General features: G+C 43.3%; 1 protein-coding gene across 4 annotated transcripts in view; it reads right to left on the minus strand.

Annotated features, from left to right (window-relative positions):
- The window catches only part of LOC147899782 (transcription regulator), a 74,007-nt gene that overhangs the window by 39,587 nt on the left and 8,388 nt on the right, over window positions 1-26,032 (minus strand). For 3 of the 4 annotated variants that reach the window (XM_087376816.1, XM_087376815.1, XM_087376817.1), the window contains exons 5-22: window positions 25,615-25,728; window positions 25,381-25,500; window positions 25,117-25,308; window positions 24,724-24,921; window positions 24,473-24,610; window positions 24,262-24,387; window positions 23,899-24,152; window positions 23,690-23,793; window positions 22,318-22,412; window positions 21,966-22,226; window positions 21,557-21,769; window positions 10,854-10,947; window positions 10,663-10,754; window positions 9,876-10,021; window positions 9,679-9,787; window positions 9,419-9,565; window positions 9,214-9,261; window positions 8,990-9,118 (exon numbers count right to left, since the gene is read on the minus strand). In XM_087376816.1, the coding sequence (XP_087232942.1) occupies window positions 8,990-9,118; window positions 9,214-9,261; window positions 9,419-9,565; window positions 9,679-9,787; window positions 9,876-10,021; window positions 10,663-10,754; window positions 10,854-10,947; window positions 21,557-21,769; window positions 21,966-22,226; window positions 22,318-22,412; window positions 23,690-23,793; window positions 23,899-24,152; window positions 24,262-24,387; window positions 24,473-24,610; window positions 24,724-24,921; window positions 25,117-25,308; window positions 25,381-25,500; window positions 25,615-25,728 (2,580 nt within the window). Of the gene's footprint in view, window positions 1-8,989; window positions 9,119-9,213; window positions 9,262-9,418; window positions 9,566-9,678; window positions 9,788-9,875; window positions 10,022-10,662; window positions 10,755-10,853; window positions 10,948-21,556; window positions 21,770-21,965; window positions 22,227-22,317; window positions 22,413-23,689; window positions 23,794-23,898; window positions 24,153-24,261; window positions 24,388-24,472; window positions 24,611-24,723; window positions 24,922-25,116; window positions 25,314-25,380; window positions 25,501-25,614; window positions 25,729-26,032 lie in introns of those variants that run through there. The other variant, XM_087376814.1, reaches the window with a different exon arrangement.

Consider the following 26,032-nt stretch of genomic DNA (forward strand, 5'->3'; position numbering starts at 1 on the left):
CGTCCATCTGAATACCCTGTAATTGGCAAACCATCTAGATGTGCATGCATACCAAGCTGTTCTAGATGACTCTAGTGCCAACCTCGATTGTCTCGAGCTAGGCAAAGCACAAAATCTGTGAAGGTATGTCACCGTCTGAAAGATGGCATCAATCTGGAGTAGTGTCATGGCCAACTCTACCTGAGGGCTTACTCTGAATCATCCTTGACCCCATAATCACATGTAGCCTCTCAAACCTTTGCCAATCGGTCGCCAAGGGATCACTCCCCAAAAGGGTGCTGCATACATGGTTGTGGGCCTCACTAGTGTACCAAACAACCATCCCTTTGTCGGGAAGTCCTGGAAGTGTGCCCGAAAGCACTATCGCTCTAGCCGGGCCAGAGCTCCATTGTGTAAGTCATGCCCTGGTTGCATGAGTTATTGTGAGATCTAAGACTAGTCCTAGATAGTTCATGATCTCCAATTTGTAAGTGAAGCTGTGTCGATGAAGGACTCCCTGTGAAGTGTTGAAAATCATAAACTTGGTCTTGTTAAGTTTGAACGTCAAGTCTCTCTCCCTGCAAAACACCTCTAGGAACTGAAGAGGATATGAGGACTATGTCATCTGTGTATAATAGTATCCATATCATCATATTAGCAAGCAATGATCTCCCCATGCGGTCAATGAAGGTCATGATCTCATCTATGTAGAGCCCAAAGAGTGTCGATAAAAGGAGACATCCTTACTTCACTCTGATCGTGCTCTTAATCCAATCTGATAGGCCTCTAGGAGCACGTACTCTCCCTCTGACTCATATATCTCTTAAAGTCTTGGAATCATGGCACTGTGTTAAAGGCCTTCTGAAAGTCTACAAAGCAAGCATAGACTTTATGGGATCTCAATCTCCCCTCCTCAATGACGGCCCGTAGAGCGAAGATGTGATTGAGGGTAGAATTCTACCTTCAGAACCCTGCCTATTCCAAAGCCCGCTATCCATGTGCCTCTATGTAGGAGTTAATCTCTCTCTCTCTCGTACTAATCCATAAATCTTGGCCCATGTACCTCTGTGTAGGAGTTGATCTTTCTCTCTAGTGTCTAAGCTATGGGCGAGGTCTACATCATTCCCAAGAGAGGTCGGTGGCTCATCAAACAAGAGGCTCATATAGACCGCATCAAGCGCATGGTCCAAGTGCATCTGGACAAACATAGCAGTAGGAGAGTCCCATCTTATGGCTCACATAGTAGTCAAGATGTTGAATGTCACATAGGAGTGATCCGAGTGAGGGAAAAGAGACAATCAAGTCATATACTTGTGACACAAAGGCTGGGGACCCATCAGATAGTCCACTACACTTGTCCCCCCTCCATGTAAGAAGCCTTCTAGATAATAGCCATCTCTGAAGATAGTTAGAGTTGACACACCCTAACCACTACCTACTAGTAAATGGTCGCGGTTGGGAAGCTAGTTTGATGCATCCCTCATGGATGGTGTGAAACGTGCAAGTCTACTGAGCTAGGGCTAGGCATAGGATCTTTCCTACGACTCAAGAGAGTTGAGTTGTTGGCTTTATGGTGGTGAGTTTAACATATTGCACTTTATGGTACACCTCCTACTTATGGTTCGGCAAGGATGATTTTGAAAGCTGACACACTAAGACAGCTTTCCAAATTGAGTCTACTTAACCAAGATCATATTCACCAAACCACAAACTTAGCTTAATAGATCTCTGTGTCCCATACCATGAAAGCGATGCATTGAACTAGCTTATCAACCACTCTACAATGCTACTAGAATAGATGCATGCAATGTGGCAGTGCACATCTTGAATAATGTCCCACAAAGGTATTGGATGTCGAATACCTGAAGAGGTCTTTATTGGTAGAAAACCTATTTTTCACAACTAAAGAAATGCCAAATTGATTGTAAGAGGGTTTGGACAACAAGAAGGTGTCGATTATGATGATTGGTCCTATTGCCAAAAGGACTACCACAAGGACTGTAGTCAGCATTTCTTAATGTTGTACTAAAAGAAAACGATTAAATGAAACAATGAAGAGATTTAAGAAGAACAAAGGGCCCCCAACAAGGGCTTCCATACATGCCTATTGGTCGAACCAAAGAGTCAAAGAGAAGGGTTATGGTCCAAGGGTCTTGGAAGTGAGAATGAAAACATTGTCACTCTAGTCTAGCAAAAGTGGTGTACCCCCTGCTCAGTCGGGCATGTAGTGTTGGTCGCATCATGAAGATAAGGATGAAGAAAAGGACCCAAAGTAATTGAGAGAGAGAGAGAGAGAGAGAGTGATGATACGAGAGATGACTAATTTGGAATTAATAGACATAAGAACATTATTACATGGTTACCGGGGGACCGAATGGGCTCTCCTTGAGCTAGCTATTTTTACCAGGCTCACCCCTTATACTGATTTTTCACCGCCGAGAAACCTTGACCAGCTATGTCTCTTGCGAGGTGGGCATTCCCTGCCCAATTGGGCCGTTTTAGGCGAGCTGTTGAATCCCCCCGTTGGAGGACCCAATCAGCCTCAAAATTTTCTGTGCATTGCACACGTTAACTCTGGTTCTTCAAACTCTGTGCGTGCGTGCGTGCGTGCGTGCGTGCGTGTGTGTGTGTGTGTGTGTGTGAGAGAGAGAGAGAGAGAGAGAGAGAGAGGTGTGTGTAAGAAGGTGAGCGAAGGTGCTAGCTGAGAGCGTGAGGTCGTGAGCGCAGGTTCCTCGCAGGCCTCTCCCCCTCTGTCCGTACGCCCGTAAGGTCGCAGTACGGATTTTTTGAACGGCCGTACCAACTGCCACGAGAGGGTCGCAATCCCTGTGCAGATTCACGTGCAGGCCCATACAATTCCCTCACCTTGTGTCTTCCGTACATACGTACGGTTTTCTGTCATTCCTCTGTACAACGCAGTACGTTTAGAGCCTTTACATCTCTGTTTAACCCTGCCTTTCCCGTACATTTCTGTGCATATTTCCGTGCAGTATCTTTGTCTGTACAGAACCTCCGTACAGTCTTCTCCGTACAGTATCTGATATTTCCGTCCGTACAGTATCTTCCGTACAGTCTCTTGGCTGTCCCGTACAGTTCTGGTACAGTATCTTCCGTACAGTATCTTCTGCACAATATCTTCCGTACAGGTTTTCCGTACAGCCTCTGCCGTACAGTTTTGGACTTCTTCCCACTCTATTTCTTTCTTGCTTTGCCATATTTCAATCATGGCTTCAGGTTCCGACGTCTGTACATATGCTAGAAAAGAAAGACCCGCAGATGCCAAGCGCCGTCCTTCTCAGCCTGCATCACAAGATGATGAGCTTACTATGGAAGCTCAATATGTGTTTGATACACTTAAGGATGACTTTCAGCAGTCACGACAGGAATGGGGCAAACCAGTTCCAGAGGTCACATACAAATTGAAATTGCCCTCCCTTGTGAATCCTCTCAGGAAGCTATCTCAAACCGCGGTAATAATTTTCTTTCCAGGAAGAATCCCAGCAGCCAGTGATGTTGCGCAATGGATCAAGTCTATCCTTGGAGGATGCTTTGTAGAGGGTGTCTATTTTGCATCTAGAGGCTTTTATGAGGTGCACTTATCAGATGCCTTGTGTAAGCAGAGGCTCCTTGAGCTTTCTCCCCTCTTCTATGAAAAGCAGATGGTACATGCCATGCCTTGGTCCCCAAACAAGGATTACCAAAGTCTTATACGACATGTCCTGTATGGGTTGAGGTTGTTAACTTCCCGGATTATATGCATGAAGAATTGCCTGGCCTGGCTGCTTCATTGGGACAGGTCATTCGTCCTCCACGCCCCATGGGAAATCGTAACAGATTCTGCATCCTCTGGGACACTGACATACCTACCCCTCCTTCTATTGCAGTGGAAGTTGAGGGTGTGCAATTAGGGAAAAAGTTTTTCGACTTGAAATGGGGTGTGTTTGCAGGCGCTTGCTTTTCTTGCCACAAGTTTGGGCATCTAGCCTCTGAATGCCCAATGGTTCTGCATCAACCCCCTCCTAATGCCTTGCCGCCACAGACACGGGAAAAGAATGAGAATTTGCAAGCTAAGGCAGCAAATCGAAATGGAGCAAAGAATGCTAAACCAGTTAATCAAGTGCAATCACTTGCTGGAAAAGCAAAAGAAAAAGAAAAAGAGAAGATGAAGGAATCTGTGGGGACAGATCGGGATGGTTTTCAACAGCCTAAGAAGGTGGTTATATTGAAGCAACGCCCCTTTCAATCTCGTCAATGGGATGCTTCTTCTCCCTCACCAGGACAGGCTTCCACTTCAGCTCCTGTCCTTCAAAATTGGGTGGGGGTTTTGAAGAAGGGCATCCCCATATGTGATTCTGAAGAAGGGGAGAATGCTATATCTTTCATGGATCATGAAGGCATGCAACCCATGCAGGCAGAGGCTTTGCCTCTCTGATATCTTGTTTCATACTTATACTTTCTGTATATATCTCTTTCATGCATCAAGCACTTAAGTGCTTTACATACAATGTACAGAGCCTCTGCAATGTCTCAAAGTGGAGGCTTTTCTGAAATTATGTACATAAAATGCAGCCAGATATTGTTTGTTTGCAAGAGCATAATCAACACTCTAAGGCTGGTCATCATGATCACTTTGGCGGCTATGATATATATTATGCTGGTACCACTACCTACTCAGGCGTATGCATGATGGTTAGACATGAGCTGGAGCCTCAGTTAGCTTTCAATGACAGCAATGGCCGATGGATAGTCATACAATGTAATGTCAATGGTGACATTCTTGAGTTTGCATCAGTCAATGCCTCCCAGACCTCTGCCATAAGGGCTCTTTTATGGGATTCTTTAAGCAAATATCCATGGAGATCCAATGCATTTATCTGTGGAGATTTCAATAATTCCCCTCTGCCGAGAGATAACACCACTTCAAGATCTCATATGCTATCATCGGAAAGACAGAAATGGGATAACATGCTTCTTTCTGTGCAGGCTGAAGACTTATGGCTGCTTCTACAAGGGTCAGTGCCCGGATATACTTTTCATCATAATGCATTTACCACATACTGGGCAAGGCTTGACAGTGGTATCTGTTTTATCCACAACAATATGCAGATTTTAGCCTTCATCTCCTCATAGATTTCTCTTTGGGCTTGTCAGATCATGCCCCATTATGGATAAATCTGCAATTTGATATGCCACTGGATGATTTGCCGACTCTTTCCAACAGATTACTGCATGTTAATCCGGCTTATTTCCGACATCAATATTTCCAGCAAATGATCAGATTTGCAGTTCATCCCTTGCCTTTGCATGCCCAGGAGGACATGAATTATGCCTGGGACAGTTTTGTCTCTCGTATACAGAATGTTATTAGGGAGTATGGAAACTGGCACATGGCTACATGGAGGAATGAGGTCAAATGGGCAAAAAGGACAGCACAACAATTGACTGAATTGTCACATTCAAGGCCTCTCTCTGAATCAGAAAACGATTCCCTCTCACAGGCCCGGATCAAACTGACTGATAATGATCAGAGGAAATTGCACAAATGGCAGATTAGAGCAAGAATGAAGCCCCTCATGGATAAGGGCTGCTCATCAAAAGCCTTCTTCCAGGGCCTGCATGCTACTCTAAAGAAAAACTCATGTCTAAGGGTAAGGAAGCTAGATGGCTCTTGGATGCACTCTTTCTCTGATCTCCAAGATGAATGCCAGAATTCCTTCCAGAAATTGTTCTCTACCCCTGGCTCCCCATCAAATCAAATGACTGATGCGAGGACTGAATTTCTTCAATATGTTTCTGAGATAGTGGAAATGGATGATGCACTTACATTCGAGAGACCTTTTACTGACACAGAACTTGATAATGCATTGTCCCATCTCGGCAAATACAAGTCCCCTGGCTGGGATGGTCTTACGGTGGAATTTTATATTTCTTTTTGGGATGATTTGAAAGATGTTCTCTTACAAATGATCAATGTTGCCTGGCAAGAAAATCAATTGCCGCACCTTTGGAAGCATGGCATAATCAAACTTGTGCCCAAAAAAAATATGTGTGATCATATGTCAGATTGGAGGCCTATTACTTTGATGCCTGTAGTATACAAACTCATTGCCAAAATGATTGTGTATAGGCTTCATGGGATACTGAATGCGGGCCTTCATCCTCATCAGTATGGGTTTGTGCCGCGAAGACAAATCCATGACAAAATCTCCAATGCATTGACTGCAATTGAATATGCTAAGTACTCGAATCAAGATGTGCTCATATTGCAGGTAGATATCACTAAGGCATTTGACATTGTTCAATGGGATTTTATCTCTCAAACCATGACAAAGTTGGGCTTTGGTCCCAAGATAGCAAATGCAATTTATTGGCTTTATTCTCGCTCCACCTCTCACTGCATTCTTGGGAGTCATCTATCTCGGTCATGGACATTGGGTAGATCAGTCAGACAGGGCTGCCCCCTTAGTGCTCTCTTCTATGCCATTGCGACCCATCCCCTATTGATGTATCTTGATCATCTTACAAACACAGGACAGATGACTGGTCTTAAAATCCCTGGGGCTGCATCTTTTTTGGCACAGGCATATGCTGATGATTCCTTCTTTATGCCACAGAACTCTCCCCGGGACTCCTTAGAAAAATTTCAGATCATCTTCGCCTCCGTTTTCCGAGTCACAGATTTGGGAAACTTTTTTGGTTATTTGGCAGATTTAGGAGGACTTTATCTCAATACTCACTATTTCTCTCATGGGTGAGATATTGGGCTCTTTGGACAATCTGCGATGAGCATAATTTGGCATACTTGGGCCGCCAGATTCACAAGTCATATGAATCTTTCAGAGCCTCATTGCGGCAATCTTTATATGATGCCTTTCATGAGGGTGATATACAAGCTTCTTGCATAGATCTTTTCTTGTTATGCTTCTGATCTTTGGGATACTCTCCATTTTGGAAACTTCCCATTTTGTAAAGTTATGACAATATAAATACAATGCACTGGATTTTACCAAAAAAAAAAATGTGTGTGTGTGTGTGTGAGTGAGATAAAGCAACAAGATGTTCACTTAAAAGTGTGTGTGCGCGCACGCGCATTGCACACGTTCGCATTCTCATAACTCTGGTTCTTCAAACTATATATGCACGTGCGTGCGTGCATGTGTGTGTGTGTGTGTGTGTGTGTGTGTGTGAGAGAGAGAGAGAGAGAGATGAAATTACATATATATTAATAATAAATCATATTACATACGATATTTTATGTATTTCTAAGCAAAACCCCAAGCATAGTCACAAAACCTGGGAAATGCGAAACACATTCCACAAAACGTCTCTGTTAACACTGCCGCAGAAGCTGTATATGTTGGGCCAAAAATCATGTTTTTAATGCAAGAACTAAACACACGTTTCTCTCAACAGAGAGAAACTTGCATCACAAAGATCTCATCTCTTGCACTACAAACCAGCAAGTAGCTGATATTTTCACAAAGCAATTGGGTGGAAAAAGTTTGAATGGCACATAGGCATTCTTGCACTGCAAGACATCAAATTGAACACTAACGGAAAGTGTTACAAATTAATGCTCAATTAGCATACTCATTGCTCTTATTTCTAGACCCAGCAGGGGTCATTTAAAAAAAAGCTGACATCAGTTAAGCTCAACATGGGCAGCCTATCTTTACAATGGGCCAATAAAAAATTATGGTGTGCCACGTGGCACTACCAGGGATCTAGAAATCCTACCTTGAAACTACATCAGCTTGGTGCGCCTTTTTGCGTGAGTACGTCTAACTCATGTTTTGTAAATGTCCCTCTATGGTTATGATCAATACAGCCGGCTCTTTTCTTATTCCAACCTGCTTCACGCTGTCCTAAAAGAAGAGATGTTAGAAATTGGATGTGAAAAGTGAATGAACTATGGATTAGTCCCCTAGGGGTGCCCTTGTGGTTACAGGATTATTAATAGGTTGAGAGTGATTGTCATACCCAGGGCTGTGCCATGACATTATGTCATTGCTTATGGTTAAATATTTTTAAAATTAATCCACCGATGGAGGGAATGGGTGCCACATAGTACCCTTCAAATGGTCAAATTTAGGTGGCTTTGCCATTTCTCACCTGTATATGGACCCACCAGTCCAACGCTCTAGAGCAACCAATCACGTGAGCTATTATGCATTCTGATTCGGCAGACAATGTCAGTGCCACATAGGAGTCTCAATCCTAACCCTTCTGAAATCCATCACAGCTCTAATACTAGGGTTTAGTATGTATTGAATTCCTTGTGCTGGCAGCATCAATGGCTGCATTTTGAAGCCGAATGATTGCCATTCCATTGCATTTTGCTTCTACATATGCAATCTATGGGAGGCACGTCACAGTCTAGTACACCTCCCTTGTATTCTTACACAACAGAACACATAAAGAAATCAGTCTTGGTAAATCCCATCAAATACAATGAATTATCAGAGGATTAGGCACGTAAAACCCTTAAAGCATTGTCCAGCAATACCCAACTTGTCCAAGGGCTGATACATTTTCTGAATCTGCTCACATTCTTACCACAATCATGTGAACTTAGGGGTCCATTCTGACTATTGCATCCACAACCATGCGAACTTTAACAAGTTTAGCTTAGCATTATGCATATTATGAAATGGCTACCATAACATGCCACCAACTTCATCAGCACACTGAACAATGGATGTGACATCATATACTCTTGAAATCCAGGTGTAAATGATGTAAATTTCAGATTCTACTCTCAAGAAGCTTTATAGTTTCTGAGAAGCCTCCCCTACATTTTGGATAGCTAATATCACATGCAATGCTAATCAATTCAAAACAGCCAACAGAAGACTCATATAATTCGTCTTTGACACTGTACACCAAAAGTATCATGGAAAGCTAGAATAAATTAATGCAAATAATTAATGCAATTGAACTACTACAGACAACTACCAAACTTAAGAAGACAAAAAGAGAGGAGAGAGATGCATCCAGCTGTAATGCCTACCTCGATATCAAACTTTAAATTCATCTTGAGGTTTGGGAGGTTATAGATTTCCGCTAGCAAGCCTAAAATGCCCATAGTCCAAGGATTGGGTGGTTGGTAAGCCAGACTAGATTGGCAAGGTTCCAGGATCTACAACCAAACAACCGATACACAAACAATACATTATCAGAGGAAAACCGTTCTGATCATGATGTACTGTAGCCCAAAGCTTAGACTAGCCATACCTTTGAAGTGAATGGAATGACAGCAATCATAAGGCCCTTTTCAAAAGCCTGCCAAAAAAACAAGTTTTCACTCTCTTTATAAGCAACAATCTAGCTTCTAAACGCACTCCAAAAAAGAAGCATTAAAAAAACAAAGGCCCCTTTCAGTTCCTTGCATACGTGTCCACTGGACTCGCAAAAGAAAAATAACTTGTAATCCACTTGCCTCCGTGATGAGGATCTTTGGATCAATCTCCCTTGCTCTCAGAGCCTGATTTCTGCCTATGGTAAGCTTTCCAAGCCAGCTACCTAGATTCTTCAGAAGTGACCGCTCCTCTGAGCTTGATTTAATAAGCTCCGACCTCAAAAGAACCTGGAAGCATATGCCAATATCAGCAACCTCACATACTAAGCAATGGTGAACTTTAGGTGCGGCAAACTTGAGCTTATCTTTGATCAATAGGGAAACCTTTGATCACCAATCACCTTGCAGTTTTCATAGGTGGCTTTCACAACTTCTTTGTGCAACACCTTTGAGTTTATCTTGTCTAAGAATTTTAGGTAGGTATCATGAAAGTTTGGTTCGATGCTTGCCCTGGACACCAAGTAATCGTCATTAACAGGAACCATAAAACCATACAATAGAAAGGAGAATCAGGATACCTTGAAATATTCTGCACTACCTTTTCATTACCATGTACTGAGCAAACCAAGGGTAATACTCTTCCTTGAGAACTTCCGCAAATTCTCTAGCCTTTGCATCAAGATTAGCTGCCGATATGTTGTTGATTATGAAAGCTATCTTGTCTTGCACATCTGAACCGGGAGCCTATCAGCAACATACCATTACCAGATCAATTATGGTTTCTTTGTGCAGACAACTGTAATTTTGTGAGAACAAAACCTTCAAAAGTTAGCCATCTGAGATTGTGTGTAAAAAACAAAAAACAAGGATCTGTCCTACAATTGATTCCAGAACCAAAGGATGATCACTTTATTGCATCTGATAAAAATATAGAAGACATGAGATGAAACTAAATGTCTGCATTGATGTCTCTAGTTCCTCACATTCTCAACTCAAATTTAAAAAAGATGGTTCGTCAACTTTAGGGGACAGAAGGGGGTTGGAGAGAAATTCTTAGAAACACAGCACAAACAAAAAAGCAAACAGAATTAAAGAAAGAAGTCTATATAGCAAGCAACATTTACAATAACAACGGCAGCGTTTCAAAACTTTCAAAATCTCTCGGGTAGACACAGCTAAGCACGAGACACGATGATGATGATGGGGAATTTGAGTGTCGTAGCAGTACCCATCATTTTTTATAAGGCCTATACGCAGCGACTTGAATCCCCCCCACCCAACAGCCACACACACATGCCGACTTTTTTGGGCAACCACATCCTGAGTGAACCCAAGCTATGAAAATGTGTATTTGAGAAGAATATGCCTATTTCAAAGAAACATACCTCGATTGGAGTGTCCCGTCTCTCAGCTGCTGCAACTAGTGTTTCAATATTTAATGCATGGCCAAAACCTGTGGTAGATGGAGGTTGCCGTCCTTCACATGAGCAAGGCATGCACCAATATAAGATGTCTAGCTCCAAGAAAATGCAAGTCAGATTTTATAACCCAAACTCTGCAAAAGAATCAAGCAAACCTGCTCCTGGATTTCTTGATGGCCGAAGAAAACCTGCATTTGATACCACCATTTGAATTGATTGCCCACTGTTGACTTGTTGATAGATTCCTGCCTGTGAGGCATGCCAACATATCACACAGGGCACATTGCAAGGGTAAACATAGTGCTCTCTCTGTCTCTCTCTCTCTCTCTCTCTCTCTCTCTCTCTCTCTTGGGAGCTGCCATGTGCCCTCCCTAAAGCAGATGTACTAGAGGGTCTCTTGCTGTCCCATAGACCTTTTGGTCTCCAGTGGACGTTAAAAGACTCTCTCTCTCTCTCTCTCTCTCTCTCTCTCTCTCCACCACTCTCCACCACAACCAAGAGCTGACCACACCTATCTTATCTTGAATATATTCATCAAAGTTGAGCTGGTTTATCTTGAAAATATTCATCAAAGTTGAGCTGGTGGTGGAGGGCTTGACGGGATTAGTAGATGCAAATGCCACTCTGAGGGAATGACAAGACTAACAGGCAAAGCAAGGTAAGGGTGAAGGAAAGACAAACAGAGAGCAAATGGCATGCGGAGGAACAACCGAGGTAACAAGACTACGGAAGGGCATGTTGAAGAAGACGCAGGGAAACGTGAGCTGAAGGCAAATCAAGGGTGAGGGGAAGATAAGGCAACAAAAGCGGCGGTGTGAATCTGCATGAAGACTGACTGGGCTTTTCATACAGCCCTCTCCAATCACACAAAAAGAGAGCAGACCAGATCAAAGCGGACATCGACTAGCTTCCATCAAAGAAAATGAACGAAACTTGACGGAACTATGGGTTTCCGTCAAGGTTTGACGCTAATCTTAATTTCAAAGAAAATAAAACAAAACAAAAGACTAAGCTACTCAATTTTTCCCGTCTGTCATTTCTCCATTTTTTGGGTGCATACAAGGTGCCTAAAATGTGCGCTCAAGGATGCCTTAAAGCAAATAATGGACATAGATAGCACCTCTGTATTTGCCACGGGGGTGGAAGAGGACTTCACAATGTTCAAGAATGCTATAGGACTAAGCTTGACAGGGTTGGATGCAATTGATGCTGTGAAAGAGGAAGCAAGATGTGCATGCTTCTAAGATTGAGTTGAAATTTTACAAAACTACACAAGATCTCCAAAAGGGAGGAAGCAAAACCAAGACAAAACCACATTGGCTACTGTGCTGAAGGAGAATGCAAAGAACGTAAAGATTGCCCCGGGTAACGTGATAGAGAGCTCCAAGAAAATGGAAGCCATTTTGTGGATGACAAACTAGAAGCACATACAAGAGAGGCCAAAACACGGTCATAGATAGTAAGTGAGAATCTGACTAGTCTGGTCGGTCAACCGACCAGCCAGTCGGCCCATGTACCAGCCCGATATCCACCTAGCAACAAGTTTAGAAAAGGGGAATGTCACATGCACCAGTGCCAGGCACAAGTGACACTGACGACTAGCTGCACAGCCATCAAATCGCAGTAAAGTTGCATGCCCTTTTGGGGCAGTTTGGCAGCCGCTTGGCAGGCCTGATGGGTCATCCAGGGGCAGCCTTCAACAAGAACCACATCAGGTCAATTGACCCGACCCAAGCAGGTCAGTCAATCAACTAGTCTCGTCAGTCAACCAACCAGCCAGTTGGCCCATGTATAGCGCCCTCTCCCTCGGCCGTAGTTAGGGGGAGTATTCAGCTTATTTTTGTATGCCGATTTGGCAACCATTTACAACAGTAGTCAAGGCATTTACACCATCAGTATGAATAAAGCAGTGTACTATAGTTAGGAAGATCTCTGGTGTCTCTCATGCTTGAGTTCTCTTTATACATTTCATCTATGTTTTCCGCACAGCTAGTCCCCGCATGTTACAGATGAGGAGTTGTGGATGCTCCTGAGATCCTTGATGTGTCTCATGAGGAGATAGACGGAGCACAAGAGTGAGGACAAACTCCAGATGCCGAAGTAGGGAGTGATTCTGAGTTTCCATTTGATCCAAGCGCTACAAATCAGCTTAGAGGGCACGCCCATGACACACACACGGTTCAGCCCAGCAAGGTTATTCCATGTTGTATGCCTAGAGTCTCTTTTTTTGAGCATCATGCTGCTATGTCCATGCACAGAATGATGCTGATGGGAATGCCAATGCGTAATATTGAAATCTCAATGGTACTTTACTCAATAAGTTTTGATCGTTGATGGGTGCCAAGAGTGCCACGACACTCAATGAAATTATGTGATAAGCAATGGTAACATTATTGACTTAAGGTCTTCGAGATAGGGCATCTGCCACTCTATTCTGAGTTCCTGTTGTATGAGCCATCTGAAAGTGAAACATGGACAGCAGTTATACACGTACGCCAAATGCTCCCATATACTTTTGGCCACGGTCATGTGCTTCACATGATTAATCAGATTTGCCCATTTCATCTGCTTCAATGAGAGTTTAGTTTGTGTTAGAAAATACCTCAAACTTTGTTGATTAGTTTTAACAGTAAAATCGCACCGAAGAGATAATGTTTCCATGTGTTTATGGCATGTATCACAACTAGTAACGTAATAACTCTTCCTCATAAATTCCCATATGCCTTTCAGCATCTCCTAATCTTCTAATTTCATAAGCCACCACGTGGCCATCCTGGTGAAGAGCAGCCCCAACACTCTCCATACGCATCACAATCCATATCAAAGGGCTTGTACAGATCAGGGACAACAAGAATTGGTTTTGTAGTCAACTTCCCTTGAGAGTGTGAAATGCTGTTTTTTGTCGTTCATCCCATGAAAGCTACATTCTTCTTCGTTAGACCATGAAGTGGAGCAGCAATATCAACAAAGTGCCCGATAAACCTCCTATAATAAGAACAAAGACCCAGAAAGCTACGTACTTCATATACAGTTTTCAGCTCGGGCCATTCTTGGATGGTTTGTATCTTAGCAGGATCCATTTGTATCCATTCTTGGAAATGATATGCCCCAGGTATTGAATTTCTTCTAGAAAAAGCTCTCTTTTTGCTATTTGCATAGAGCTGATGATTCAGCGGCTCTTGAAGGAGAATAGCAAGATGTTTCCTATGCACTTGTTCGAACTTAGAAAAGATTATAATTTTGTCGAAGAAGGTATCTGTGAAGAGCCTATAAGGGCGAAAGATGCTATCCATCGTACTGTTAAAAGTGGCAGAGGCATTTGTCAAACCAAATAGTATCACCACATACTCATACAGGTCTAAATTAGTGCGGAATGTGGTCTTGTGTACATCATGTGGTTGATCCATCGTACTGATAAAAGTGGCAGGGGCATTCGTCAAACCAAATAGTATCACCAAATACTCATACAGGCCAAAAGTAGTGCAGAATGTGGTCTTGTGTACATCCTGTGGTTGTATGAGGACCTGACTTTTTAAATCTATCATGTTGAAAGCAGAAGATCCACTTAGCTTGTCCAACACATCATCTATGTGTGGTATGGAAAATACATTTTTTATGGTTATTTTATTGAGTGTGTGATAATCTATGCACATTCGGAATGAACCATCTTCCAAAAGTACAGGGAAACAAAAAGGTGAGGAGCTGGGTTGAATAAGCCCTTCGGACAACAAGTCATGCACCTGAGTCATAATCTCCTCTCTTTACGTTGCACTTACTCGATAGGGTGGTTTATGAGGTGGCTCACTCCTTGGCATAAGTTCTATCTCAGGGGTAGCTGCCCTGGCAAGGCATCTGAAAAACAATCTTTAAAGCTCTTAAGAACCTGAAATTTTCTTTATCAAAAGCATTCAACTCAGCATGCATTTCTAAATCTTTTTCTATAACAAAAACCATGTACACGAAAACAGCAAACTTTATTGCTTTGCTAATGGAAATATCTAATAATAGGTTTAGTCCCCCCTTTGTTCTTAGCAATGATCCGTTGCGCTTTACCCTCATGTACAAAATCTAACCTCTCTAGAAGAGAGAACTTCAGGCATCCTGAGAACTACATATGTCATGGTGCTTAGGAGGTGAAATATAAAAGTCCTCTTGATCTACATAGCTATGTACATGCATTCTGAGCTTCCCAATCAATGGGGTAACTGGAACATGATCACCAAGAAACATATATCTACATCCAAGCTCTGCCCAGCTCTTCTATCTTAATTCCCAACTTGAGGGCTAAGTCTTCTAATATGAAATTATCAACAGCCCTCGATCAAAAAGTATAAGTGCCCGCTGGTCTCTTATTTTTCCCCATGAGAGGCAAAGCTCTCTTTCTTCTACATTGATCACCCTTCCCACAACATTCGGGATTCCTTCCATCGCGGTATTTGAGGCGTCTTTTGCTCCTTCAAGCCCAAAGGTCTCTCAAGGCATTGGGCAGCCACATGCCCCTCATTACCGCACATAAAACATTTCCCCTCTTTGTGGAGAATGGCAATCTGTTCAGGGGTAAATTAGGATCTTCCCTTATAAACTTTTGGCATGTTGTTTCGCCTCGGCTGTTGAGGTTAAACCGCCCTCTTCTCAATCAGACTCGTAGAAATTCTCTAAACCAAAGGCAGCATCAAACTATTTAATTAATTGCATGGCCTTCTCTGTGTGATCATGTTGGCCATTAATAGTAACAAACTTCACATACTTACCACCTTCCTTGAATTCCCTTGGCTTAGGTGCCTTGCTGCAGTCTTCATCTCCTCAAGAGATTCCTTCTTCCTAGACTTGGGAGCTCGTGAGCTGGAAGAAGAAGATGAACAGCAGGAACTGGAGGAGGAAAAGAAACTTAAAGAGGAGGAACTGGAGCTGGATGACGAGTCTAAAGGAGAGGGGCTACGTTTACTCTATAATTGTTTGCTGTGTTTGTGATCACGATCAGCGTGCTTTGTACTGCTCTTCTTCCTGGTGGACTCCTTAATAGAAGATGAGGGAGCAATCTAAGACTGAGACTAGGGTTGCAAATAGGCCACATTAGCATCTACCTCCACACCATAGCATTCATCTAACGGATGCTTCATACGAGGATCCTTTTTCAATTCCACGAGTTCCTGAATCTTAGTTCATGCTACCTGTTCGAAATCTTCCTAGACTTTGTGTTGCTTGCGTCTGACAACAGATGAAGTGGGACTAACACCTCTTTCACTATCTCTAGAACGTGCCATACACTAGAGCTATCTCGCGGGTGTTCCTACTTCTTAGCCAAGCCCGAAGTATGACCTATAAATCCCTTATCTCCCTTGGATATCATGCAAATCATTTGTCGCCTATGCTTGGCTAACAGGCCTATTATAGGCAAGTTGATGCCGTCATTTTTAAAGTCAACCTGCACCGAAGCGTCAATGGAATTTCCATTGGCTGAGTGATCCCAAGTCTATCCCGGTCCTTCGAGCACAGGTCTCGCCTGTCTCTGGTTCACGCTTGCGTGCAAGTGATTCCATCTGGATTTAGCATGTCACTCGAATCCAACTACGTGATGATGCACCGCGTGAACCCAGCATACAATCATCTACCCACAATTGGCCGACATATCTAGTTGAAGAACCAATGTGTGGAGAGAATCCTCTTTGCCATCCACCACTGGATCTAGGGACAACTGTAGCGCAACAACAGAGCAACATGCGAGCTCGTGGTACACAAGACTTGCCGCTCAATTACTTGCAAAAGAGATTCTGGCCTGATCATCACTTCCTGAGAAGGAAGCGAAACCTTATGCTCTGATACCAATGATATCAAAATGAAACCGTTCTGCTCAATTTCTTCAATTAGTTGAAGGAGAAATGAGAGACATGCATGCACACATTACATACCACTAGGCCCGAGATTAACACGGCTGGACCCCCCCAGGGCCCCAATGTATTTTATTACTCGATAAAGTTTGAGTATAAAGCTTGCAACATGAAGCCGCCTAACAAATTGGCAACTGCCACTTGTAACAATTCCTATTACATGCCATAAGGTGGCTTCTTCTGGAGCTCTCCAAACCCCCCTACCTTGGTAGGGAATAGCTGCGATCTTGGAACGTGCACAATTAATTCAAGGCACTTTAACCACGACACCCATTAATTGTTAGCTCTTGCATGCAAAATAAAATCTTGGACTAATCCTAGTCTCTGTGGGTGTCCCACCGTGCAATTCAATGCACATACTGTAATATTGTGGATGACCAGGGTCTATCCCCTTTGACCATAATTAAGGGCTAACCGATAGCCAAGGCTCATTAGTCATAATCAAATCTCTACGACCGAGGTCGGAATATCTTTGTTGACCAACGTCAACACTCCTTGGCCAAAGCCAAGCCTCCTTAACCAAAGTCAAGCCTTATTGACCGAAGTCAATGCTTTGACCAAGTAAAAGAACTCTTTGACCATAGCAAAATAAAGAAAGAACTCTTTGAGCATAGTCAAATAAAAGGTCAACTTTATATTTACTTGAAGTATTTACAACTTGGTGACACTCAGATTGGAAGGTGATATTAAGGGCAAGACTGTCCACATGATTGCGGAGAGCGGGAGCTCACACAGTTTTATCAAAACCAGAACCTCGCAGAAGGTGGGGCTTGTTGCCACAGAGATACCCGGCGGAAAAAGAAAGACAGTTCATACCACATGTGCATTGATTACAAGGATCTCAACAAGGCTACCATAAAAAACAGATTTCCAATTCCGAAGATTCATGATGCATTGGATGAACTAAAGGGTGCTCAGTTCTTCACAAGGATTTAGTCAAACCCAATGGCATGACAAGAAACTCATAAAGCCCAAAAGTGGTCTTGAAGGCTATCATCAAATCAAACTGAGAGGGTGATGAGCACAAAACAGCCTTCCAAACAGAAAGGGGTTTGTATTCAAGTCTTATGCCAAAGATATATGGAGCTATGGCATTAATTCCTATGATCGGCAATATAAGATGTCTTTTTATAAACTGCAAGAGGGTTATTCCGAGTTCTATTATCAGTTTTGGAGGATTCCAGTGATAATATCCTAATTATATTGTTAAGGAACCGGTTTCTTGTATCTGGTCAAGATTATAGACTCACAAGATTCTTCCCGCACGAATTCTGGGGGAATAAACAGTTGGAAAGATTGGTCTCACAAGCCCACTCTAAGGCAATCAGTTTATATGATTCAAGCAAGGGTTGAAGAGTTTTTGAGAAACAAGTACCTTTGAGATTGAAGGTCAGGAATCAGAACATATGTTCTAATTTAGTCAACAGTTATGAATATGGTTTATTCCATTATGACACAGTTATAAGTTTCTGGTTATCTCATTTCAGAGGATTTCTGTTATGATACTCAGTTTTATTGTTTCTTATTATGGAGCATGATATGCTCAAGAACTAGCTCTTTACACGACAGTATTTTTAGGCGGTCATCATTGGCCAAGTCAGGATTTTATCATCCTGCAGTTTTCCTTTATTGGGACCTGTTTGTAGAATAATTAGAAATCTTTATCGTCTCTCATGGATTAATGTGGCCAGAGTGACAGAGCTCTAAAGTTTATCCGTCAGAAATATACTCTTTTGGATGGTGAAGTTTTGGGAGCAGTAAGTCAATACCTAACAGGCATGGTAAGTCTTTGGCGACTTTATCAGTGAATGGAAATTTGAGCCTCTCTCTCTCTCTCTCTCTCTCTCTCGTTCGTCGAAACGAGGAGGAGCTACTGAACATTTTGTTTAGTAACAACTCTAAGAGCTTCTGGCGGAGATTTCTAGAAGGACGGTCCCCTCCCCCACTCACTGACACCCAGATCTGGTTTGATTATGCACGCACACTTTATGACATCCCAAATCAGCCAGTCCCTAGCCTCTCACACATGCCTCGTCCCACATCCTGCACCCTCTTCACTAGAGGAGGGGTAAAGGATGCTGTAATGAAACTTCATAATGGCCGAGCGAAGGATCATGAGGGACTATGTACTGAGTTCATTGCATATGGGATTAACCTCCTAGCCCCGATCTTAGCAAAGCTTTTTAATTTTGTTTGGGATTTCCACACACTTGGACCATTAACACTATCGCACCCATCCACAAGGCAGGGGATCCCATGAGCCCGGAGAACTACAGGACCATTATGATTGGACATGTCATGTCCAAGATTTATGCATCAGTACTTGACTCCGAGGTTAGCAGACTTGCAGAGTGTCGAGGACTCAGAGCAACAGGACAGGCCGGATTCTGGCGTGATCATGGAACCATGGACCACATTCTGACGCTCAGATGTATCATCGAGGAGGCGAGATCATGGAAGCAGAGGGTTTATTGTTGCTTTGTGGATTTTCGCAAGGCATTTGACACAGTCCCGAGAGCCCGCCTCATACGGCGCCTACATGACTTGGGTTATGACCAGGAGATCATTTGGGTTGTCATGGCACTTTACGAGAGAGTTTCTGGCAGGGTTCGGGTAGGATCCGGGTGGACAGACGAGATCATGAGTACCATCGGGGTCAAACAAGGGTGTCCTTTGTCGCCTACCTTGTTTGGCCTCTACATTGACGAGCTTGAGACAGTGATGCAGACACAGGGGGGTGTAGGTTGCTCTCTTGCAGGCACGTTGATCCAGATTTTGCTCTATGCAGATGACGTGGCTCTCTTGTCTTCCTCAGCAGAGGGGCTTCAGGGACACCTAGACGCACTACGGTCCTTTTGTGAGTCTCATGATTTGAAGGTCAACTTGGGTAAAACCAAGGTCATGATCTTCAATACATCTCGAGCCATCATGCGTCAGGAGCAGTTCACATTCGCGGGGTCATCTGTTGAGATAGTTTCATCATACACTTATCTTGGGGTTATCTTCTCCGGACCGAGTTTCACTATGAGACCCCCGATGCAGGCACGCTTGAGTAGAGGGTATGCCTCATTGGCCAGGCTAGACAGGCAGTGCTTCCGCTCACACTTTCAGGATCCACGCACCAAGGGGTTGCTTTTTGACTCCTTGGCTCGCCCAGCGGGGATGTACGGCAGTCCTTGTTGGGGACCAGACTTGTCGGATACAGAGTGGGCCCGTGTGGAGCGGCTACAGGTTCTCATGCTATCACGGATGATTCGTGGTAAGTCATCCGTTCCTCAACAGATCATTCAGGCTGAGTTTGGGTCACCCCCTTTACAGCTAGATGCTGCATTTCAGGTCATCACATATCTGTATCGAGTTAGGGAATATGGGGATTATACCTCGGGGCATAGCAGGCTACCATGGATAGCTTTATCCTCTTCTATGGCACTTGCAGCAGAAGGAGATCAGAGGTGCTGGTATGCACGTACAGAGAGATGGTTTGAGCGACTGGGGCTCCACATGGATAGACTATCTCCCTTCCAGTATAGCATGGATGCTCCGTTCTCTCCTCTTATCACACGAGGTCAACCAAGTTATCCGTGAGAATCTACTACAGCTACACACTTTTCGGACCTGGTTGGAACCGAGTGAACTCCTAGTGAAGCTTAGCTTCTACAGAGATCACTTCTTACATATCACAGCGGAGGGTTTCATTGACCCACCAGGATACACACAGATTCACCTACCCCACTCGATGAGGATCTCTCTTGGACAGTTCCGGGTCTCTTCACACAGACTTCGCACCGAGAGCGGCAGAGCAGAGCGACTACCCAGGGAGCGGCACATATGCACACTATGTGACATACAGGAGGTTGAGACAGAGGAGCATTTCATCTTCAGGTGTCCTGTGTACTATGAGATCCGAGGACGTTTCCACTGCCTATTCATAGATAGTTATGGGATTTTAGCCCATTTCCTCTCCTACCCACACCAGCGGTGTTTGGCAAGTTTCATTCATAAGGCACTTAGACACCGCGAGAGGATACTCCGAGCACGGAGACAGGAGCAGACTTCTTCCTCGGTTGATCCCTCTCAAAGCTCTATCACGGAGTTCTTTCAGCTAGATCACATGGATCCCAACGAGACGAGGCCTCGACTTGACCGTGACCCGAAACCCGTGACCTGACAGCTCAGACAGAGGGTCGACACACAGATCACACTTGTTTAGAGTTGGAGCCCGACCGACGGGGGTCACAATAGCCCTGGTTAGACGTAGAGCTACGACCAAGAGACGTGCCAGGACCGCACCTCTGAGTGGCCGACAGCACTCTATTGCCGACTTCATGCCTCCACTGCCTCATCCATCCTGATATCTTGCTGTTGCTGGGGATGATGATGATGATGATATTGATGATGATGCTGAGATTGATATATAGTCAACCACCGACATCACTATGTTGTACTTAGGACTTAGTACTGCCACTCTGCATTTTTGGCATTTTGCATTTTGCATTGGTATGGACGCTCGTTTAGTAGCTCCACTACCACAGCTCGTTGTATCAGGATTTTCACAGTCTCATAGACCCATCGGTCTTCCGAAGACTTTAATAAACTTTCTTTCTTTCTTTCTTTCTTTCTCTAAAAGGTACTTCCTGTTCATTTCAGCATTGTACATTCTGCTTGCTTCAGCGTTGTACTCCCTGCTTCTAACTGGAATGGACCTAGCCGAGGTAAGTACTTCATGTTCAAAAATACTCATTTCTACCCTAGGTCTTGAAAGGGACAAGCTTATGACTGTCTAATTAGGCTAAATTACTTAGGGCTAGCCCAGTCAGAACCAGTTCTGTTTCAGTGCTGAACATGTAGCCGTGTGTCATCACAATAGATACAACACTAGTACAAAGACTTTCTAAGAAAACAGATGCCTCCAAATTTAAAATTAAAATTAGAAACTCTTCTGACTAGTTGCAATTGAAAAACAAGCCAACCTTTTGAACACTCCCCAAATCGAACAGCTGACTGGTAGAACTAGATTGCTGTGATGCAGGTGGTTTTAAATACCCAAGAGCGGTCACTGAACTACTCTTGGTCTTCTCATCATGCAAACCTTGCTGTTGGCTCTGAATCTGCTGAAGCTGCAGTGATTGTTGCTGCTGTGGACCGGAACTCCCACCAACCAGCTGGGACAAAGCTTCTGAGACCTAGAATAATGGTGAAGAATGCAGTACCGAGATTGAGTAGTTACAGAAAAAGAGCACATACTGTCTGGAAAATCAAGCAAACTTCTACACTAGGATTCACATAAGCTCATCATAAAGCATTGCACTTCACAAAAAAACCAGGCTGCATGATAGAACTGCAAAACAGAGTCCTTTTAATACAAGGAATAGTACTCACCTCCATGCTCTCTGCAACTGCTTCCGTTGGCATTAATGATGATGTTTGCACGGGTAAGCTCTGGTTTTGTTCTGCAGGCGAAACTGTATTGCCAGCATTTTGTTCTGCAGAAATCCGAGCAAGAGCATGTTCTATGAATTCCACAATTTCCCAATGTGCTTCATGCATATGTGATATCTGTAGAATGTGGTTGCAGTATTGGGGCCATTCTACCAGCCGATCCTTGAACTTATCCAAAGCTGTTGATCCAAATGAAAACATCTGCAGCCACAATAAAATGACGTGAAACTGTAGAACTTCATCAATTCAGGCACACTACTCTAAGTACCAGCAAAAGTGATAGAATACAAACCCTAGAGTCCAAAGGTTTCCGCAAAGCATCCAAAACGTAGCGCAAAGCCACCCCCAAGGCTAGAGAGGACACCAACTGATGTTCAATGAGTGAACCTACAGATAGGCATGATTAGACATTTTGACAAGTTTGAAAGAATCTCGAGAAGATCAGAATACACAAAAACACACGCGTGCACACATGCATGCATGTATGTGTGGATGCGCGTGCGGGCATGCAGGCGGGCGGGCGGGCGCGCACGCGCGCGCGCGCGCGTGTGTGTGTGTGTGTGTGTGTGAGAGAGAGAGAGAGAGAGAGAGATCCAAGGAAACTGCCCTAACTCATAATATACGAGCAAAACACAAACTGAAGTTTTTACACACAGATAGTTAGCAGCAAGGAAATAGACCTCAACATCATCAAACATAAAGAGGGGCTAGCTATTGCAAGATCCAAACCATATCATCACTTCCCAGCGGTGAGTGTAGGCATAGCAAATGCCCTCACTTGCATACTTAGTACACACACGAGCTTTCAATTTAACACAATCGACATACTAAGCTTCCATCAAAACTTGTGAAGACCAAAAGATTCAATTTTTGTCCGTCCTCAACAAACAATTCTAAGCCATCAAAAAGTGACCGATAAGGTACTGTGTTGCCACTAGTGGTCAGCAGGGACCACTAGACAAAAAGTGTAACTAGGTGAATTTGCATGTAGTCAAGTCCTTATATTAGTGTAATCACCTAAAGTAGAATACATTGCAACTTGTTTGAGCTGCAACCTAAGAAGCCATGTGAAGAGGAGTTTACATACGTCATCCAAGGCTCATAGGGTACAAGCAGACCATGTTCATTAGGTCAAACCACCCCTAAGCATGAGGTCCAGACCACGAAGTGCTATGGCACACATCCATACTATAGGCTGTCACCCCTCAAGGTGACATTGTCAAAAACATCCTATTGGAAAGTATTTTACCCGTACAATGAGACCTTCGCTTATTTCTGTAAGCTTCCTCAACTATCATCTAGTTAGATCCAAAAGTACGCATGGCTGTCCAATGAACAACATGCCTTAAATCCTTCAAGCAAGCAATCCCATCTCTTTTCCCTGATACTTCCTTTGTAATTGGTAAATGTGAACAATGGAATAAAACATAGTAATCTCCCCCTGATCACTTTTGAGACTGCTTAAGGGTTTGCACCCCCCTTTGATAGGTCTTTATCTTGAATTAGGGGTGCATGACAACACCATGTCTCTACTAACGTTAGTAAGTAGTACCCAACAACTTCTAAGAGAGTTCTCAAACACATTATCCAGTAAAATAAATAGACATCAATTATCGTCCAACAGATTTCATTAACAACACAATATATGGGATTGGATAACAAACCAAAAAGAACTGCTGTGATTCTTAGTTCCCTGTCCGGATATCTTGGGAAGAAGCGGTACTCATCAAACAGACTTTGTATCATACATGCAAAAATTTCTTGCTCCCTGCACAAACATAGAGACATGACCTCACCTGACAAAGATGGAACAGAGAAGCATATGTACACAATTATGAACAATAAAACCCACCACTTAGTAGCTCAGACTCACCTCTGAACAGGTGATTCTTTAAACCTCTGCAGCATTGACACTACATCTTCTATTGCGAATTGCAACCCATAGATGCGCCGAAAGTATGCGTTGGCTTGTTCTTCAATATCACTAGAAAAACTCTCAGAAGCAGGCTGCTCAGAGGCACCTACACTTAGTAGACGGGGGTTCACACGAATTGCAGCAGAATGTACACGCTTCATTTCCTCTAAAAGGTCTCGAGACACCAAATGCCCAGGGTTTGCTTGAAGAACCTAAAAGTTAAATCAGCTGTCAAAACTACAGCACACTCTTACAGAATCAATACCTATTGAAGCCATAAAATAAACTGATCAGAAAAGACCATGCATGAAGACTGCCTGCCTTGAATATTATGGCAGTGGTCTCCAAAGGAAGACTCATCATAAGGCCTGATCGATGTCCAGAACCTCCAAAGCCATCATTTCGAGCCTCTGCTAGGGTTCTTTCTTTCAGAAATCTAAGACATGCCTGCACAGATTTACTGCAAGATAAGAACGCTTAAGATGAAACACGGTCACAAAGAGACATTTGCTTTTAAGCTTGTTCTACTTGCCTGGAAAAAGATGTCTCGATGACTGCTTAGATTTCCCAACAGCCACGTCTCAAGATTAAAAGTATCTCTCCTTGAAGCACAGACAGCAAGCTCAATGGAGAAAGGAAAAGGGGTTGAATCTAAAATGTGTAGTAACGCCTGTCAATCAGCACAGGTGTCATGCTGGGTCATAAACTCTTTCATCAGACAATTGTTACAGAAAGATCTGCTAAATTGTTGAGCCGCTAATACTAAAACAGTCAGAAATGAACCTTCAACTCTTGACATGCATCCAGGATCTTTGATATACTAGCGGAATCTTTTGAGTGAACTTCTACCATTCCCCCGATCACCATCAGAGGGTTCAAAATCCATAGCTGGTGTATGATAGTGCGCCAATTTGCACTGACTCCAAGGTACGTTGGAAACAGTGATCCGAAAATTTCGTGTTGCATGAGGTTCCATACAGTCTGCAAATGTTTAAAAAACTGGATCTTTAGGGCCATAGCAATGTGTTTAAAACTGACACCAGCAAACCAAGACCAAAATTAATTTTGTTGCTTCACCAGCAAACCAAAACCCAAATTGTAACTGGCAAAGCTACAAAGCTTATAGAATTCCAGCCATTGTACACTTGAACGCGTGTCTAAATAATGAAATCATACCTTAACTTGAACAAGTCCCAACAGCAAGATCTCAGGACAATGCTTAAGAGGATGCTCAAGCATCGAACGAATAGCACTGGCATGTCCCAATTCAGCAAGTTGAGAGAGAACTTCTAGCAAAGGGATTGACAACCATGCCTGATTTGTGCTGCCAGCCAGTATGTCATCTCCAAGAAGACTTTCCAAAGGAGACTGTCCATCAGGATATTAGTTAGCTGTTAAACACCTGAGAGCAAGGCCAGACATTACAATAGAGAAATTCACCTGTCCAGGTAGCGATCTCCAAAAGTCTGATGGTGCCAAAACTGCATGTCTCAAGAGCGAGATTTGTCCTTCAGCATTTTTCCACACAGACCCACAAACTTTTTCCAATGGGAAGGGATCCTGAAAGCAGCAGTATTTACGACTTCAAAACATTAGATGGGAATTAAAGACAGAGATCACAAAACACAAGATAGATGTGAATTAAAGATACAGATCACAAACACAAGAGCCTACCTTACAAGCTAGACCATAAATTCCGACTAGAAGATTGAAAGCCTTTTGATCTGGCAAATAGAAGCCTTCATGATCCAGATTCTCCACCAATGCTCCCCAATTGATGTCAGGAGCCTGTGCAAGGACAAATAACTGGAAATCTAAGTACTTCACATATTCAAACTCCACATAACCTATTTAGCATGATTGTTCTACACAAAGAACCCCGTTTTCTTCAAATTGACATGCTTTCCGATTACAATCTAGGAGGTATATTCCTTCCACGATTAAAGCACTTCAGCTTTGCCACATAGTCCCCAAAAACTGTACAACCATCTCTCTTATTTTGTTAATCGATAAGCCACATTCTCATGAAGTCCCTAGCGACAATGAATAGAAAGTGAAGGCACTAGCAAAACATTCTTGAGTTTGGATAGGT

Source organism: Dipteris shenzhenensis, chromosome 7, assembly GCF_047967505.1.
Source record: "Dipteris shenzhenensis isolate YYH24624 ecotype China chromosome 7, Dip_SZ_1.0, whole genome shotgun sequence".
Classification (NCBI taxonomy): Eukaryota; Viridiplantae; Streptophyta; class Polypodiopsida; order Gleicheniales; family Dipteridaceae; genus Dipteris; species Dipteris shenzhenensis.